This window comes from Pseudonaja textilis, chromosome 2 (genome assembly GCF_049901715.1).
Source record: "Pseudonaja textilis isolate UNSWEBS1 chromosome 2, rPseTex1.2, whole genome shotgun sequence".
Classification (NCBI taxonomy): domain Eukaryota; kingdom Metazoa; phylum Chordata; class Lepidosauria; order Squamata; family Elapidae; genus Pseudonaja; species Pseudonaja textilis.
In genome coordinates, this window is record NC_141991.1 from 223,323,316 (window position 1) to 223,342,389 (window position 19,074).

General features: G+C 40.4%; 2 protein-coding genes across 4 annotated transcripts in view; both read left to right on the forward strand.

Annotated features, from left to right (window-relative positions):
• The window catches only part of OCLN (occludin), a 389,915-nt gene that overhangs the window by 339,881 nt on the left and 30,960 nt on the right, over positions 1-19,074 (forward strand). The gene's annotated exons all lie outside the window — the stretch shown is intronic.
• Positions 2,105-11,913, forward strand: MARVELD2 (MARVEL domain containing 2). Of its 3 annotated transcripts, XM_087927122.1 has the most exons (8): positions 2,117-2,252; positions 2,684-2,719; positions 3,363-4,496; positions 5,534-5,566; positions 6,157-6,293; positions 7,222-7,393; positions 8,324-8,374; positions 9,760-11,913. In XM_087927122.1, exons 1-8 carry the CDS (start codon positions 2,121-2,123, stop codon positions 9,868-9,870), a joined length of 1,806 nt encoding a protein of 601 aa, XP_087783248.1. In that variant the 5' UTR covers positions 2,117-2,120; the 3' UTR covers positions 9,871-11,913. The 3 variants fall into 3 exon arrangements, with proteins under 3 accessions (XP_026574157.2, XP_087783248.1, XP_026574147.1); XM_026718372.2 differs by lacking the exon at positions 2,684-2,719 and having other exon boundaries at positions 2,105-2,252; XM_026718362.2 differs by lacking the exons at positions 2,117-2,252; positions 2,684-2,719 and adding an exon at positions 2,260-2,381.

Consider the following 19,074-nt stretch of genomic DNA (forward strand, 5'->3'; position numbering starts at 1 on the left):
ATAGCCTTTAGACTTACATATCACTTCACAGTGTTTTATAGCCCTCTCTAAGTGGTTTGCAGAGTCAGCATATTGCCTCCAACAATCAGGGTCCTCATTTTACCAACCTCAGAAGGATGGAAGGCTGAGTTAAACCTTGAGCCAGTGAGAATTTGAACTGCTGGCAGCCAGCAATCAGCAGAAGTAGCCTGCAGTACTGCATTCTAACCACTGTACCACCTCGGGTTTTATAAAGATTTGTATAAAGAACTTCCAATCTTCATCACATGTATAAATAACTTCATTTCTTAATTTATAACCAATTATTTCATTACACTTTTTAATATATATATATAAATCCATAAAACATCATTTCAGCCCTGGTGTCAGCAAGATAGTTATTTTCCCTAATTTGATTTTTTTTATAACTTCTGAGATTTCTATCATTGTGGTTGGTCCATTCATAAGTTGATTTTGCATGTTTGTAAGGCATGGCAAGTTCTGCTTTTGTATTTTTTTTTCCAAAGAGATGTCATATCTTTTATACACATGGGAGTAATGTGGATGGGTTTTTTTTTGTATTGCCGAGTTGTCTGTTACCACTATCATCTTCCTGAAATTTCAAAATCATATCTCTTTTTTTAATTTATAAGCCAACCACCCTCCTAGTTTATTAGTAGGTTCAAAGTTCTTTTTAAGTTGTTTCAATTTTTTTAGTTTTTCAACTGTACATAGATAATTGCTGAAGAAGTTTAATTTGATTTAGAACATTTATCTTTGCAGGTGATTTCTTTAATTCTTTTTCTTTACTTTTAATTTCCTATAAGATCTCACAGGTTTTTCCCTGGGCTTTCTTTTTCAATCGATTGAAGAACATTGAAGATGCTGTAATATTGTTTGCGTATTTGTTAGGCCTGTGGTAATGCCGATTATATAGATGTGGGAGCAAGGTAGACATCTGAGTTTGTTGCTACCGTAGACTAACTGTAGGGGAAAGAATGGCAGAACCTGCGAGTGGAGTAAAAAGAAGAATCAGCCTAAAATCTCTACATAGCCAGAACAGATTAAGTCCAACCCCTCTCCCCCCATTCCATTAATCCTTAACTTGCACCAACTAACCATTAGTTGAGGAAATTTCTATGCATAGGCATGAACAATAAATCAGTTTAATCGGCTGTGGTCCTGATGTCCAGCTGACATTGACACAACTTCTTCGCAATGCATGAAGGAAAGTACCAAGAGCTCAGCTGTAATCTGTATTACTTTCAGATCCACTGATTGCCTAAGTTTTACCAGTTTGCTCCAGGCAAAACATGTATTTTATGACTGACTGCTGGGTCTATGCAATGCCTCAATAGGGCATTTTACTTCAATCTAGCTTTTGGCAAAGCGCTCTGCTGCATAAAGTGAACTGCAAGTGATGCAGCAGAGATGCTACAGCACCAGACAAAAAAAGTACGCAAATCACAGCGTCCACACACTGAAGACAGCCAGCTTACTTTAACTTGACACTTTGATTGAAAAAATGCCTTGTTTTTTCTGTGACACTACTGGTTGGCACCAATAATTAGCCTTAAAACAGCTCATTGGTTCAAAAGTTGATAATTTTAGTATTTTAAATAAGAGATATAACAAGCTATAATTCATAAATAATGATAGATTGGGAAAATTAATATCTTTACATTGTCTTGGTTTACTTATTAGAACTTTCATTTTTTAAAAAAATGTGTTTTAGCCTCTTTTTCCCTAAAACGTCTAATTAAAACGTATACTCCACTGCTTTCTTGCCAACTGCTAATTATTTCTGGCCGGTAGTAACCCAAGTCTTTATCCACAGTTGTCCAGTAAGCTGTCGTGCCCTAATAGTCGAGGGTTTTTTCCCCCGCTTTTGAAACTTGGACGACGTCTTTTGAAACAGAAATGCGAGATTCGTTCCCCGCGGTGTAAAATCACAAAACCGACTGCGACTTACAGGGGACCGGAGGATGACACGAGGTGTGCAGCGCAGAAAGCAGAAGCAAGCGACCTGTCGCCCTACCCAGGCCTACCTGGAGCGAGCGAGCGAGCGAGCGAGGTAGACAGGTAAGCAGGGCAGTGTTTGCAGCCCGAAGGACTTCGCGCATGACCAGATGGGCGGGACAATGGGTTGCGGCCGAGACGCCCCCGAAAGTAACGCCTCCGGGAAAGGGAGACGGAAACGGGATTGTTCTTCTGGCCGTTGCGCCTCTGGCCGTAGCGGGATATATTTTTGCCCGCCCTTTTTGTCTGAAAGAGTGAGTGGGGCATTTTATTGTGGGGAGGAGGGGGTTGGAGGTAAATCCGGTCCCAGCCACGGAGCGGGCGAGGCTGGCTGGGTCGCGGGCAGAAAGGCGCCGCTTTTTATCCCGCTCGGAGCTTTGGGGGTGAGGGCGGAGCGGGCTCAAGGCGTGGTAGCGGCAGTAAATGCAAGTTGCGCGATTTGCGGGGAACCAAAGAAGCGGGGGGGGGGGGAATGGGAAGCAGTGCGGAATTGGGTGGAAATTCGTGTTTCTCGGACGCTTCTGGTGACATCCTGTGGATATTTCCTTGGAAGGAAGGCCCGCTAAGTTAAATGGGAAATGTAGGTCTAAGGTTGTAGAAGTGCACTTTGATGCTGGAAAGTAGTAGATACGTGTGGGGGAGCGGGATATCTCCAGTCTTTTCCCCCTTCTCCCTCTCTCTCTAGGCAGCACAAACTTCGTTCAACAACCTATATATAAGGGTAGGTTTTCTTAATTTTTTTTTTTTTTGGCTTATTTATCTCTCTATAAATCCTTCAGAGTTGCTAGTTAATCCAGTCGTTAGCTGGAAAAAAAAATTCAGTTTGAGTTTTTATCCACACAGTTTATTAATCTAAACTGCATCATGTAAAGACGGTGAACTTTTAAAATTATGCCATGATGTCTGGGGAGGGTGAGACATAGCCCACACTGAAAATCACTGGAATATAAGGGAATTAGAGCTTGTGGACATTGTTTTCTTTTCTAAATTATGCCCACTCTGTTGCTTTTTCCTTTTTATATATTTTGGATTCTCTCAAACTATCCAAGCATCACAGTGTGGTGGACTTTGAACTTGGACATGAGGCATTAAGCTCTTTGCCTTCTTTACTGTTGTGGTTTCATGGACTCTGGAAAAGTTTCAAGCATTAAATTATGATAAACCCAATATCAAAACTAGAGTGACTTGGCAGTTCTGAACCGCCTTACTATGGAAGAGGATTTATACCTCAATGATGGCATGTTAGCTTTTTTTTCCCCTGTCTCTGAGTGCAGAAATTTAGTTGGCTTTCTTTTTTAAGACTTCACTTGAACTATTTGTCCCCTAATTTTCAGGGTTTTTAAAAATTATTATTTCTGAAACAGGGGAAGAGTTCACAAATGTCTTCAAGGAATACATCACTGGAGCACAGAAGTGGGCAGCAAAGTCGTTCTGTCCATTATGATAAAGTATATGTGGATTCCTCTTCCCCAGAAGATGTTGAGGAGATATTAAATTCAGAACCTTTGCCTCCGCCTCTTCCATTACAGCCACCGTTTGGACCTGAATTTTATCCAAGCGACAATGAAGAGTCGGCTGAAATGCCTGATCTCAAACCAGTGAGAAAATTCATTCCTGATTCATGGAAAAACTTCTTCAGAGGTAAAAGAGGTGATCCAGAATGGAATAAGCCAGTATCTGCCATTTCAGATGGAACTCAATGTTCTCCACCATCATCTCCAACACTTACTCCAGTGAAAGCAGAGCATATTTCAACACCAAGCTCTTATCAAGATCCATATGGAGGATCAGGAGGGACTTACAATTCACAAAAAGAAGCTGAAGGTATTCTCCCCTCAGATCCATACGGCTCTCTGGGAAGGCACACTCAGGCTCTGACATACAGTGAGAAAGTAGAAGCTTTTAACCTGAGATATTCCTACATGAAATCTTGGGCAGGATTGCTTAGAATCTTGGCTGTTGTTGAACTGCTCTTAGGTGCAGCTGTATTTGCCTGTGTCACAGCTTACATTCACAAAGACAATGAGTGGTACAACATGTATGGCTTTTCACAACCATATGGCTATGGTGCAAGCAGCATGTATGGTGGTTATTATTACAGTGGACCCAAAACTCCTTTTGTTCTTGTTGTAGCAGCACTTGTTTGGATAGTGACTATCATACTTCTAGTACTTGGTATGTCAATGTACTACAGAACTATTCTTCTGGATTCCCACTGGTGGCCTTTAACTGAATTTGGAATCAATGTGGCCTTGTTTATTTTATATATGTCAGCTGCTATTGTCTATGTAAATGATGCAAACAGAGGAGGACTTTGCTCATATTCATTATTTAACACACCACTGAATACTGCTTTTTGCCGTATAGAAGGTGGACAGACAGCAGGAATTATTTTTTTGTTTGTAACAATGATTATATATCTCATTGGTGCAATAGTTTGCCTAAAATTATGGAGACATGAAACTGCACGGAGACACAGAGAGTTCATGGAAGAGCGGGTAAGTTTCAAGTAATATGTGTGCTTCTAATCAAAATGAATGATGGAATATATTGCTTCCATAAAGATTATTTCCTTAATTTTTTTTCTCTTAAGATTCAGAAAAAAATTGTACCAAAGACTGCTAGGGAGAAATAGAAATTTTAGAAAGTTAAAGAACTTTTCCAATTGCAGATCCCTAGAAAAGTTTCAATAAATGGGTGAAAAGCTATTTTTTGTAATGCATGGATTTAGGGAAAGGCAGAAAAGATTTCCTCTAATTCTTCCCACAACAGTTCTTCGAATTTTATTTTTGGGTAATCTGCAAAATTAAAAAAATTGCATTTTCTGTATTGATAGATGAAAGCAAAATATAAGTATCTTCAGAAACAAATAAATAAGTAACTGGATTTTTCTAGTAAACTTGCCATTGTTGCTTTGTATATGAGTTCTTAGCCAAGAGGTGTAGTTGAAACCAAAGATGTTTTAAAATAGAACTATAAACATAAGCCATATCTATTGATTAGGCTATGTGAGTTTTTATGTAGTGTATCACAACCTGTTTTTTTTCCTGAATTGCTCTCTAGTAATATCCATAGTCTTGCTATCAAAAGATTTTCAACCATTTTAATTTCCGTGTAGAAGCATTTAATTATTATGTCAGGTTCCTCAATTCCTATGTAGGTAAAGCTCCTACATAAGCACTTCTTATTCTATCAGCAGCACTGAATAATAAAAATAAAAGATAGAAATGTTGTAGTTAAAACAAAAAGTGCATTAAAACAAAAATAAAACCACTCAGGGTAGCCTCAATCCTCAAGATGGGCAGCAAATAAATTTAATAATAAATAAAATGGAAACAGTTAACATTTCCAAAGTCTGTTTGTGGAAGATAATTTGCTTTCATACCAATTCTCTGCACAGGTTAATAAAGGTATACAAACCACTACAATCTATATTCTGTCAATACAAAATGAAATGAATTTGCACACTAGCATTATCAGCAGTTACAATCTGAATATATACATTTAATATTGTTATTTCTTTTTATTTTATTAGATGAAGTCACAATCATTTGCTCCAAAGAGAATGGTAAGAACCAGAACTGCATATGTTCTATTTACTTTGTAGTTACTGAATTTGAGTTACCTCACAAATGTGTCTGTTTCAAAAAGACATGAAAAAATATTAATTCTTGCAAAGAAAAAAAATGTTTTAGTGAAAATTCACAAAAGTTGATTTGGTGTTCTACTACTAACAACACCTTATTTTCCAGTAAATGATTTCTGATGAATTCATCCCTGATGAATTTTTACAGCAGTATCTTGCAGATATTGCCACCTGCAAAACCCAATGGAAAAGCATGAAAGATTTGCTCTTTTTATGGGTTTTAAGAGGCAACGTGAAAGTTTTCAAAAGTTTAAGTATAATTTCTTTCCCAAGTCATTCAAATGGGATGGTTTGAGGTAGGGCACTAGGTAGTATCTTAAGCCTCTGTAACAACAGTATTATACAAGATGCCAGTGGTACTATTTTGGCTGCAAAATTTCCTGTCCAAATGAATTTAGAGAGTATCTAACACAATTGTTCATTTCAACAAACTAGCACGAGAGAATTGAACTTTCACTTACTTCATACAAACTTGTGCAAAAGTAAAACTATTAAAAATTCTTTTTACATAGTATGAAGATCATGAAAATCGCACATCCAAGGTAGCAATAAAGACATTGAAGGATACAGAAATGAAACCTGAAGTACTTAATGGCTATATACCAGCCGGACATATCCCTAAACCAATAGTGATGCCAGATTACTTAGCGTAAGTATATGTATTTTTAATATGCAAACCAGCATTTAAGATCACCATTACGTTAAGCCCTAAACCACAATTTACAAACAACAGTGGCTTGATTCCAATAATAAACTAAAAACAAATAAGGCACGTTATAAGATTTTAAAATGTAATATATAAATCAACAAGTGTAGTTCATTGTGAAGGTTAGTCTGTTATTTATTTACATTTATTTGCCACCTTTATTTTTACAAATAACTCAGTAGTGGGGTACATATGCAACACATCCTTATCATCCTATTTTCCCACAACAACTTTGTGAGGTGAGTTGGGCTGAGAATGAGTGACTGGCACAAGGTCACCCAGCTGATTTTCATGGTTGAGGCAGGACTAGAACTCAGAGTCTCCTGTTGCTTTAACCACTAGACCAAACTGGCTCTTTTCTTAAAGTTTGCTGCTTAAGCTGTAATGCTACAGTTTGGAAGAAGATTTCCTAATTTGTTTTAAAACAAAGAGGTAAACTTTTGATTTTTAATTTTTATTAAGCTATGGAGTCAAACATTAAACTGTAATGTGGCTTGTTTAGATAGTCTTTATGTGAACTCAGCTATTGCTTGGTAAATATCTTAGGGTCTAACCAATGGTCACTTTGTCAGATCATACTTTAATCATGGGATGTATAAATCCATGAACTTATTGGAATGTTTAAAATATCTGATTCAGTCCATTCCACCAAATGTTTTCCAGATAAGTGATTGTCCTGATTTTTGCGATCCAAATATTATATGCCAAGGAAAAAAATGGTTCTTGTCTTATTGATGCAATTTTTTAATAAACTGTAAAGAATTTTTCATGTTACACATTTTAAAGTTAAATTTTCCATATTCTATAATACACACATTTACAATTTACTGAATTGTTGACATAGCACTGATTGGAATCTTATTGCTTATAGAAAATACCCAGCAATTCGGACAAATGAGGAAAGAGACCGTTATAAAGCTGTGTTTAATGATCAGTTTTCTGAATATAAAGAACTGTCTTCCGAAGTTCAGGCAGTTTTGAAGAAGTTTGATGAGTTAGATGCACTTATGAGGAAGCTTCCTCAGCATTCTGGAAATACTCTTGTAAGTATGAATCAAAAGTTTGTATTTATAAGCAAATATTGAACTATAAGCTACCTGATCAGTGATCTAATCATGATAATCCCTTCATTTTTGGAAGTCATGCACATTTTATATTTCTTACTAAGGTCCATTACTTGTTATTTATGACACAAAAAAGATCTTGTTATATAACTTTACACTATTATCTAACAATAGAATGATTGGAACTACCAATCACTATATTGCCTGGTCTACTTTCTTGGTATTTGTAATACAGATGCATCTGTCAGGGGCACCAGCTCCTAACAGCTCGGAAGTTATGCAGTTCTTACCAAAGTTGATCCAACAAGCAAATGATCTCTTTATGGTGACATTCAAACTTTGCCATGAACAACTTACATATGTTAGAATAAAACACATGTGGCATTGAGTTATTGCTATACTCCTCTTCAAGTAGCTATCTTATTTAGTAACTTTTCATGAATATGACAGTAATTTTTTAAAAAAGTAATTTTCCAACCAGTGTGAGCACTTACAAACAAACCATGCACCTTGGAATAGGTAAAGGCTTGTGTGATTATTATGAGAGAACTTTATCTAAATGAGACAGCAGCAACTAATAATCTTTGCAGCCTCTTTCTGTCATGTTCTCTTAATGACCATTTTGCTTCCAAATTAAGGAAGGAACTGCAATTGCTAAACAGGGAGAGGTTATATTGCTCTTTCTGGGGAATACACCATTCTTTTTTGTTGGTTACAACATTTTTGATTGTTTATAACATTGTATACTACCCATAGTCATTATGGTGTCAGAAGGTAGCAATGTTAAAAAGTTGTCAAATAAACGTAATAGAAAAAAATTGTACAAAATAGAAAATAAAACAGTTATATAGAATGTAAGTTTAATAAGTAAATGAAACATATTGATATTTTATATTTTTTCTTTATTAGGAACACGATAGAATCGCCAATGTTCTCCAACAGTATAAAAAGAAAAAGAATGTGAGTATTGTCTTATTTATATACTCATTGTTGTCATTGACTTATAACTTACATCAGTCCAGAGCAATAATAAAAACACCACCAGGGATCTATGAGCTTTTAGGATTTACACCAGTTTGCTGATATTAAAAGAACACCATTATTGCAAAGGAAATCAGCAATGACAGACTATAAGATTAAAACCCAGTGTGTGTGTGTATGTGTGAATGTGGGTATACACACATACACACATATACACAACACATGCAAATCTTATGAATCTACCAAATGTGCATCTTACATGCTAAGAACTTCTTGCTTCTCATCAGGAAGGACAATTGCTCTGTTCATTGCTATTGCAACAGATCAGTCTGCTCTGAGTCCTTTTGCTTCTAATCTTGCCTGAGCTAATCTGCATATGTCCCTAGTCTGGTGTAAAACCATATCTAGAATGAGGAAGTTCCTAAATTAAGTTCTTGACATCTTCAAAGAAGTTTGAAAAAAATGCCTGTCTGTAATTCTATTGTTTATACTGTACCAGATGGATTAATTGTCCTATTCAATGTAAAATGGATTTTATAGATTCCTGCGTTCTCTCATACTGAAATCAGTGGAATGATTAGTTTTTACTCCATTTACTGATAAATGGAGACAGGATTTCAGCATCAGATCCAATAACAGCTTGGCTGCTATGCCATGCCTGAGGTGTTTATATCAAACCAAATCACAGTATATTTTAAGAATTTTCTACAGTGACTGCCAGGATTTCATATTTGAGCCAAGGATTTCCTATGTGTCAAGTGTTCTCCCAATAAGATAGGGATTATATGATTTACAACCACAATTTAGGCCAAGATTTCTGTTGTTAGATGAGACAATTGTTAAGTGAGTTGTGCCCCATTTTGCCACAATTGTTCAGTAAATCACTGCAGTTGTTAGTAACATAACTGTTAAGTGAATCTGGCTTCCCAATTGTCTTTGCCTGTCAGAAGTTCTCAAAAAGTGATCACATGACCCAGAACACAGCTACATATGAACCAGTTGCCAAGCATTCAAATTTTGATCACACGTTTTTTTCAATGTTACTGTAATTTCGAATAGTCACTGAGTGAATGGCTGTAAGTGGAGGACTACCTGCATTTGGAATGTTGTAAGCAGTACATTTAATTGATGAAATTAGTATTTCTATAGCCTGAATAAAAGATGAATGAAAATAAAATCTAAGGAAAACTTTATTCTGGAGAATAAATTATCTTAGGAATTTATCCTTAATAGTTCTTTCTTACCTTTGATGTCCATTTCATACACAAAGTATATAATTTTATGCATATCAATTTTATTACTTATCCAGCTAACCCAAAGGGATGAATGTTGTAATTTTACTTACTGAATCATTTGTATTTCAGGATCCCACATTTCAGGAGAAGAAAGAACGATGTGAATATCTAAAAAACAAACTTTCTCACATAAAACAAAGAATTCAGGAATATGACAAAATTATCAATTGGAATACTTAGAATGACTTTAATTTTACCAATAAGATTTTTTTACCATTTTAAAATATTTATTGCCACTATTGTATATTTTTCTTGTAAAATTAGTAACTAAAATCTAGTGTGTATATTGTGAATTAAGGAAAAGTTTTATCCACTGTAAGGTGGAAAACTTTCTAAGAATGTAGTTAAACCATGTGCACTGTTGATCCTATTCTAAAATAACAGATAAAATTTATACCTTTTTACTTTTTAAATTCAAAATATTTGTATTTCTATCACTGAGATATTTTCCTAATTCTGACTATACTGTAAACAGGTATGACTGCCTTAATTTCATGAATAGCTTAGTTACATGAATGTGGTTTTTCAGAGATCCATATGTATTAAAAATTGCTTTATATGCCACTTAACTATGTATAATGACCTACTTGGAGGGACAGGGAACCAGATTCTAGCCATTTCCTCCTTTGGCAGGCAGGAACTTGGATTCAGGTTCTCCACAACTCAGCCATGTGTTTGGTGATTTCAGCTCTAGGAACGCAAGTTCTTAATTCTCTTTTAACAATTCCTAGTGAAATGTTGCAGAGTTTGTGTTTAGGAGAAAGATTCACATCCATGGAATATTGGATTGAGTTCTATTTTGCATTAACAGATTCTTTTTTTCCCTTATTTTTTGGTCTGAGTAAATACATCTTCATATGAACTAATAAATATTTTAGTTATAGAACAAAGTTAACTTTCTATAGAGTACAATCAACTTCTTCAGCAAATGTACTCAGCGTTTCCTTTGGATAGCCACACATTTTAAAATTAAATAATTTTTAAAGTTCAGTATTTGTAAACCTTGACATTCTAAGCAAAAATTGGAGTTGTATTTTTGTTACATGCATCTGTTTTGCAACAAAATAGGTATATGAGTTTCCATCTGACAGGGCTGTAGCAATTGAAAATATCTCAATTAAGCAACATATAATCTTTTTGTTGGAGGGGTAGTTACTTCATGTTTTCTTGCTGGACCATATGGAGGTGGAAACAAGTTCTGGGATGAATATCATTCTTTTAAAATAGAGTATGATGTAGAAAGGGACGTAAATCTAAGTGTTTAGATACCTGTCATTTTATTGAAAATCTATCCCAGGGCTGTCAAAATCCCGGCCCATGGGCAAGATACGTCATGTGCTGGCCATGCCCACGCCCGATTTAGCGAAGTGGAAAAAAGTCCTGATATGTCACATGACACTGCCATGACAATGTGAGTTTGACACCCTGATCTATCCCAACTGTAACTTACAGGTAATGCATTTTGAGCGTACAGTGCAATCTTTCTCAGAGAAAGTTATTAGCTTTGTGTGGGAGAATATCATTAGGAAAGTAAGCGTTAAAAGACAATGTAATACTATCGAAGAAAAGCAGCATTCAACTAAAATATTTTCAGACTGATACTGAATCCTACTTTTCTGTTGAAAGATAGTGTTGTCATGTATATATCATTGAATTGTCAACTAATCTCACCTCTTAAATTCAGATTGGAGGAGTGATTATAGCTGACTTTTTCTAAATAGCTACTTAAAATGTTGATTGGAATGGCAGGTGCAGAAAAATTATTCAGGGCATTAAATGGCATAGTTTTTTAATACAGCTCTTGGAAAAGAGAAATTCCACAAACGTATCTTTATAAGTGAGGTGGGAAGTTCATATATCTTTCTACATTTCTATATTACAGTTTATCACATTTTTTTTACAGAAGAACCTTAGCACGTTGTAGTGATTTTCTACTCTGGAATACTCTACTTCAAAACAATCTCCTTTTAGAATATAATGTTTTATTAAAACTGTTAAACAAGAAGATGAAAACTAACAAATATAGCTAGGTAAGGAAGAAAAAAATTCAAGAAAAGAAAGACGTTAAACATAGAAAAGGAAAAAGATCATTTTTCAAATAATACGCACTACAATGCAAGTCACTTTCCTTTGGTTTCTTTATAGTATTAAGTCATAACAAACCTTCTGAAATACTGAACTGTATATTTTCATAAAATAATGAATAAAACATACACTAAACAATCCATGACTTGTTGTGTCATCCTTTCAGACATATTTACTTACCTACCACGTGGGCAGCCTCACACATCCTCCCTGATTCAAGTCATGTCGCTCTCATCCATCTATCTGTTCTTCCATGAAACTTCTCTCAACTGTACAGTGCCTCTCTCTCGCATACTCTCACTCCCTTGTGCACCCTCCCCAATGTGTATGGCACCTTTTGTGCTCCACCAAGCGACGCAACATCTCTCACACCCTTCCTGACTGTACTGTCCCTCTTGTGTTCCCTCACACACATACATACCAACTGAAGCCACACCTTTATGCACCTGATCCTTGCCCTTGCACTCTTGCACACCTGCTTACAAGCTGTGCATCTTTCCTGCTTCCTACGTGGCACCTCTCCTGCACTCCCAAACACACCCATACTCCCTCTCCCACCCTGTAGCAATCATTCATCTGCCTGCCAGCATGGAATTTCCAATCTCCTGCCATTTTCTCCATTGACCTGGGAAGCTGACAGGAAGCAAGCCACATACTGCCGTAACACATTGTGTAAATGCAGTCACTGAGTATTTTTCACATAAAATCTCATTCTGGTTATGCAGTTGAAGTGACAAGTGCTCCAATTTGGGTAACATACTTAAGAAAGCTACAGAATATTGTTTATTTATTTATTTGATTTATATTGCCGCCTATTCACCCATGGTGACTCAAGGTGGCTTACACAATGTAAAATCATATTTAAAACAAAAAATAAAAATAAAAACAACTAACAAAAAGAAATAAATTAGTAAAGTACAATAGAACAAAATTTGGGGGAAAAAAAACCCCAACTCTCACCCCTCCACCCCGACGACAGCGGGTCAAACTAGCCATTTGATGGGTTCCATCCCTCTCTGGATTCCCCAACCCACTGGCAAAACCAGTGCCTTTCGGAATAGTATTAATGAAGGGGGCATTCTAATCTGGGGGAATGATGTTCCAGAGAAATGGAGCCACCACAGAGAAGGCCCTTCCCATTGGTGGGACCTGCAGCATTCCCTGCCTCCTCGCTCTAATGGGTCGGGTAGATGTCACTGGCAAGAGATGTTTCCTTAGATAACCCAGACCCAAGCCATGAAGGGCTTTAAACCAGCACCTTGAATTGCACCTGGAAGCAAATTGGCAGCCAATGCAGCTCCTGCAGGAGAGGTGATACATGTGCACTCCGGGGTCTGCACAAAACCATGCCGGCCACTGCATTTTGCGCCAACTGGAGCTTCCAGATGCTATTCAAGGGCAGCCCCATGTAGAGTGTGTTGCAATAATCAAGATGGGAAGTGACCAGGGCATGAGTGACTGTGAGCAGGGACCACTGATCCAGGAAAGGGTATAACTGGTGCACAACCCGCAGTTGCGCAAAGGCCCTCCTGGCCACCACCACCACCTGCTCTTCGAACAGGAGTTGTGAGTCCAGGAGAACCCCCAGATTATGCACAGGGTCTGTTTGGGGTACTGCCACCCCATCCAAGACTAAAGGTAATTCTCTCTGAATCAACGAACCCCAGACCCAAAGTGTTATGTCCTCGGGGCTGACACAAGTTCCCCCTCAGGTCCGTTCATACTGCGGGGGTGTTTGCAGCCCCCATTGGCTGGCTCCCTTCGACAGCCGGCTATAAAAGCCGGCTGCTAGGTCGAGCCAGCCGCTGTTCGCTGGAAGGTCTGTTGTTAGATTACAGACGCGACAGCCCCCTTTATTCCCCTGAATAAAGCGTGTTATTGAGATGCTCTGGTGTGGCCTCCCCTTTGTTCCGAATAGAACATTGGCGACGAAGGTGGGATCTGGCCAACCAGCAGCAATACCAAAACAGCTGAAACACACACCAAAACGCTGAACCGTAGCCGCGCCGTTGAGAGCTCGGTCAGTCGTTGATCGCAGAAGTGAAAGTGGAGCGTGTAGCCTCTCAGTTCAAAAAAGCTACATGAGAAAAGTAGGGCACTGAGAACCTCAGCCGCCCAGCATTGAGCACAGAATCCAACCGCTGCTGTTCGGATTCTGCTTGTTAGCGAAGTCTTCGGCGCTGCGCTCACAGCCGCCAGAACACATAGGCGCGCGATTTGAATAGCCGTCAGCACGACGCTACAGCTATAGCCGCCACGCCTGTGTAAGAGCACGAAATTCAAACGGAAGTCAGTTACGGCGCTACAGCAATAGCCGCCATAGTCACTCAGAGCGTGTAACCCAGAGAGATCCTTTAGAGCTGAAGCAGCGCTGCGAGCTGCAGCTGTCACTCTTATCAGGGCCTTGTATCCCCAGAGAGAGAAATTAGTCAGTCTACCAACAGACTGAACACCAATATGAATTCAAATCCGGCGTTTCCGCCATTTAAGCCAGATGAAGACAAGTGGGACTCTTACAGAAACCGCTTCAATCACTACCTTGATGCCATCGGTCTGGCCGGACGCTACAGAGAACAGGAAGAAATCGTATTCCTGAGTTACTGCGGGGCCACAGTATTCGATACCGCCACAGCGCTACTCGCCCCAGGGAATTGAAGTTCCGTGGTCCGAGCTGTTGGAGACACTCTCAACCATTATTCCCCAAAGCCATCGCAGATAGCGAGACGTTTTGCCTTTCGTATGAGGAAACAGACAGATGGAGAATCTATCAATCAGTATATGGCCGCCTGAGAACCGCAGCTCTCCACTGCGAGTTTAAAATTACCTAGATGACATGCTCCTGGATCAACTCGTCTGTGGAGTCAGAGAGGTAAGATTGCAGAGACGGTTGCTGGCCAGAAAGATCTCAACCTCACCCAGGCAATCGAGGAAGCTTTGGCCGCTGAACTAGCGGTGCAATCGGCCGTTGAAATACAAGGAAGCGCAACCAAACCCAGTCTGGTCACTGTTCATTCCGAGGAAGCAGTGAATGAAGAAGACCCCACCGAACACTTAGAAGTGCATCGCCTCAAACCTTTCAAACAGCCACAGGTAGGAGCTAGGCCAAAAACGGCAACGTGCCCAAACACATCCTGTTGTGCCTCTCCCTGGGGGTCCCATGCCAGAACGACTTGCAGGTTCAGGAACGCCACCTGCAACAATTGCGACAAGAAAGGCCACATCGCCAGGGCCTGCCAGGCAATGCACGCGGCCCCACAAAAGGCATCGTCCCCTTACTCCCCTCCGGGACCACCCAGGCAAGTAGAAAATTGTTATACATGCTACCAAGCTAACCACACTTTTTGACACCTAATAAAATTACCTCTCTATTCATTTAGAAGGTAAACCCTGTCTTATGGAAGTCGATACCGGATCGGCACTATCAATCATCTCTTGGAGCACACTTAAGAAAATACGACCCAACCTCTCCAGGGAGCAACTCCAGAAGAGTCGTCTCACCTTGAGGGATTACCAGGGGAAGAATATTCCAGTACTCGGAACAGGCAAGTTCCTCGTTAAATTCAAATCCTTTAAAGGCCATCTGCCTTTAGTGGTGGTAGATGGTGCCCTCCCTAGCCTTTTGGGGTTGGATTGGTTCCCCTATCTCGGCCTTAACTTAACGGGAGTACATGCTGTCTCACCTTCCGATATCGACTCACTAGTTTCAGACTATGCTGATGTGTTCAGCAATGAATTGGGTTGTTATAATGGTACACCCATTTCCTTTTCGGTGGACCCCCAAGCAGTTCCCGTCCGTTTAAAACCGCGCAGAGTACCATTTGCTCTGTGCGCTAAGCTGGATGCAGAACTGGACAAATTGCTCCAACAAGGGGTGATCGAGCCCACGGATTTCGCTAAATGGGAGACTCCAATTGTCACACCCCTTAAAAAAGATGGTAGTATCAGAATGTGTTCTGACTATAAAACCACAATTAACCGCTATCTACAGACTAGCGCATACCCAGTCCCAGTAATCCAACACTTACTACACACATTTGAACCGGGAACCATATTCGCCAAATTGGATATGTCACAGGCTTATCAGCAATTTCCTGTGGATAATCAAACGGCCAATTACAAACTATTGTCACCCACAGAGGGCGTTTCATGCAAGCGCCTCCAATTTGGTGTTAGCGTCGCCCCAGGAATCTTCCAGTCATTAATGGAACGGATACTGCAAGGCCTCCTGGCGTAGTTCCGTACTTTGATGACATTTTGATTTCAGCCAGGGACAGGCCCCAACTTTTTCTCAGAGTCAGAGCGGTATTGGATAGGTTCAGGCAGCATGGCCTCAAACTAAAAAGGGAGAAGTGTGCCATCGCCACTAGGCAGGTGGACTTTCTTGGGTATAAAATAGACGCCTCTGGCATCCACCCCGTGGAGTCTAAAGTTAAAGCCATACATGAGGCACCCACTCCGTCTTCCAAGGCAGAATTACAAGCTTTCCTGGGTCTGCTAAACTATGCGTCATTCCTACCCCACAAAGCCTCAGTAGCTGAACCGCTGCATAGACTTCTAGACAAAAACACTCCGTGGCATTGGGGTCCCAAAGAGGAATACGCTTTTAAAGCAGTCAAATCGCTACTCACTTCGGACGCTGTCCTAATACAATTTGACCAGCACCTTCCTCTGGTCTTAGCTGCAGATGCCTCACCTTTCGGGATCGGGGCTGTCTTAAGCCACAGACTTCCCAATGGTTCAAGCGCCAATTGCATTCTTTTCTAGAACCTTGTCAACAACCGAGCGTAATTATAGCCAAATTGACAAAGAGGCCCTAGCTGCCGTTGCTGCGGTCAAAAAAATTCCATGAATTTCTGTTTGGTCACAACTTCGAACTTGTCACAGATCACAAACCACTGTTGGGGCTTCTATCAGGAGAAAAACAAACACCGCAAGTCTTGTCCCCCAGGATGACTAGGTGGACCCTATTCCTGGCGGCATACTCGTACAAACTGGTTCACCGCCCAGGGAAAAATCTCAGCCACGCCGACGCCCTCAGCCGCTGCCCGTTGCCAGCACCCGTGGAGGACCCGGCCCCGGTCCATGCCATTTTCGATGCCAGTGAGTTCGACATCCCAGTCACCGCTGGCGACATCGCTCTCCACTCCAAAAAGATAAACTTATCGCCCAGGTTCTGGACTGGGTACGGAGGGGTGGCCGGGCGGTAATCTCTCAACTGAATTCTCACCGTTCAAAACCCGCCAGCAAGAACTTTCCAGTTTACAGTGCTGCCTGTTATGGGGGACCAGAGTTGTCATTCCAAAACCTCTGCGCACACCCGTCCTGAAGGCGTTACATGAGGGGCACCCTGGCATCGTCCGGATGAAGTCGTTGGCCCGGAGTTACGTCTGGTGGCCGGGCATGGACGACAAGATCACGAAATGGGTAAGCTCCTGCCGCCCCTGTCAACAATCCAGGCCAGCACCACCGATCACCACCCCAACCAAATGGGAAAGTACCAACGCACCGTGGTCACGGTTGCATATTGACTTGGCCGGGCCATTCCACGGCAAGACCTTCCTGGTGGTCGTGGATTCATTCTCCAAATGGATCGATGTGGCCCTCCTACCCACAACCACCACCCGAGCAATTGCCCAGGCTCTGACCCGCTTATTTGTTACGCACGGTCTGCCTGACACCATAGTCTCAGACAATGGGCCCCAATTTACATCCACAGAATTCAGCCGGTATGCCACCAACCTGGGCATCCGGCATATCCTAACGGCCCCCTTCCATCCCACTAGCAATGGGTTGGCGGAGAGAGCCGTTAGGTCAGCAAAAGAGGCGTTGGCAAGATTCACTCAAGACGACTGGCACTCCAGACTCTCTCGTTTTCTCTTAAGCCAACACTCGACCCCATGTACTGTCACAAACAAGTCCCCAGCCGAATTACTGATGGGCAGACGGCTAAGGAGAGTGCTGGATAGACTACATCCCCACTATTGCCCAGACACGCCATTGGGCTCTAACACTAGGGTCAGGAGTTTTGTATTACAGGACCAAGTTTTCGTCAGGAACTACGCAGGCGATCCCCTGTGGGTACCTGGGAAGATCGTGGCCATCACCGGGCCAAGGTCATACCGCATCCAGTTGGGGGACGGGCGTATCTGGCGGAGGCATCTGGACCAGATAAGAAGTCGCCAGGGTGAACATGCCGACGCTGACCCAGGGACTTCAGTGACCCTCCAATCGCTGCACCCGAATCCTAGCGGAGAGAGTACCCAGCCCTGCGGAACCCTGTAAAGCAGTGAGTGAGGGTTGGATCTCTCCCCTCCTATCAACACTGACTGAGAGCAGCCGCAGAGGAAGGAAGTGAACTAAGACAGCACAAGGCCTCCCACTCCCATCCCCGGAAGCCTCCCACTCCCATTCCCTTAATGCTTCAGAATAGTTGTAAGATGTATTAGGTTTGGCGGATCAGAATGATTTCATATGTAGTGTGATTTGTCTCAATCTTTTGCCTCTCATTTTTTACTGCATATAAGTAAGTGAATTTAGGCAACGCAGCAGGTATGTGTAGTGCTTTGCCAAATATGGGCAATCATAAATGGTAATTGCATTCTGCAATAGTTTATTATTATGCATTCAGCTTCTTACTTTTGCAAACTGATCCTACCACACTGTGTTTAAAATTCAAAAGCTGAAAGTGTTTTGAAGTGATTATATTCTAACCATCACCACTAAATTAAGTATTAATCAAACCTCCATGTGTTTGAGGTTTGTATCCTGAGGCAGCAAACTGCTTTATATTATATTCTGTCATTTGCCAAATGTTAATCTTTGTGTTAGCAACTCATTTAAATGCTTGACATCTGTTTTTTCAAGATAATTGGTTCAGAGAAAGATACTTGGGACATTATTCCATTGCAAGGCAATGGAATGTGAAGTGAAAAGAAAAGATTTAAATGCTGTAGAAGAACAGCAACCTGAACCTATCTATAATGATTGGGATATATCGATCTCTTTAATTCATCATTTTTAATAAATGAATCACAGAAGGGATAGAGTAAGCATGCTGACTGGAGAATTCTGGGAGTTGGAAGTTCATATATATTAAAAGCTACCAAGTTTGAAAAGCACTGTACCACACCAAACTGGATCACTTTTTCAGATGTCAATATCCTCCAGAAAATAATTTTCTAATTGCCAGTATTGTATTTTTATCTAATTGGGTGGAAATATTATGTAATTAGATCCAATAATGGCTCTAAAGTTGTTGTCATGATATCATGGTTGTATGTATGCTGCAGTGTAAGAAGT

Excerpts from the sequence above, each read along its gene's own strand:
- MARVELD2 (XM_087927122.1), top strand. The coding sequence starts at position 2,121 with ATGGGTTGCGGCCGAGACGCCCCCGAAAGTAACGCCTCCGGGAAAGGG. Across the intron at positions 6,294-7,221 it reads GTGATGCCAGATTACTTAGC|AAAATACCCAGCAATTCGGA; the intron begins GTAAGTATATGT and ends TATTGCTTATAG. Across the intron at positions 7,394-8,323 it reads AGCATTCTGGAAATACTCTT|GAACACGATAGAATCGCCAA; the intron begins GTAAGTATGAAT and ends TTTCTTTATTAG.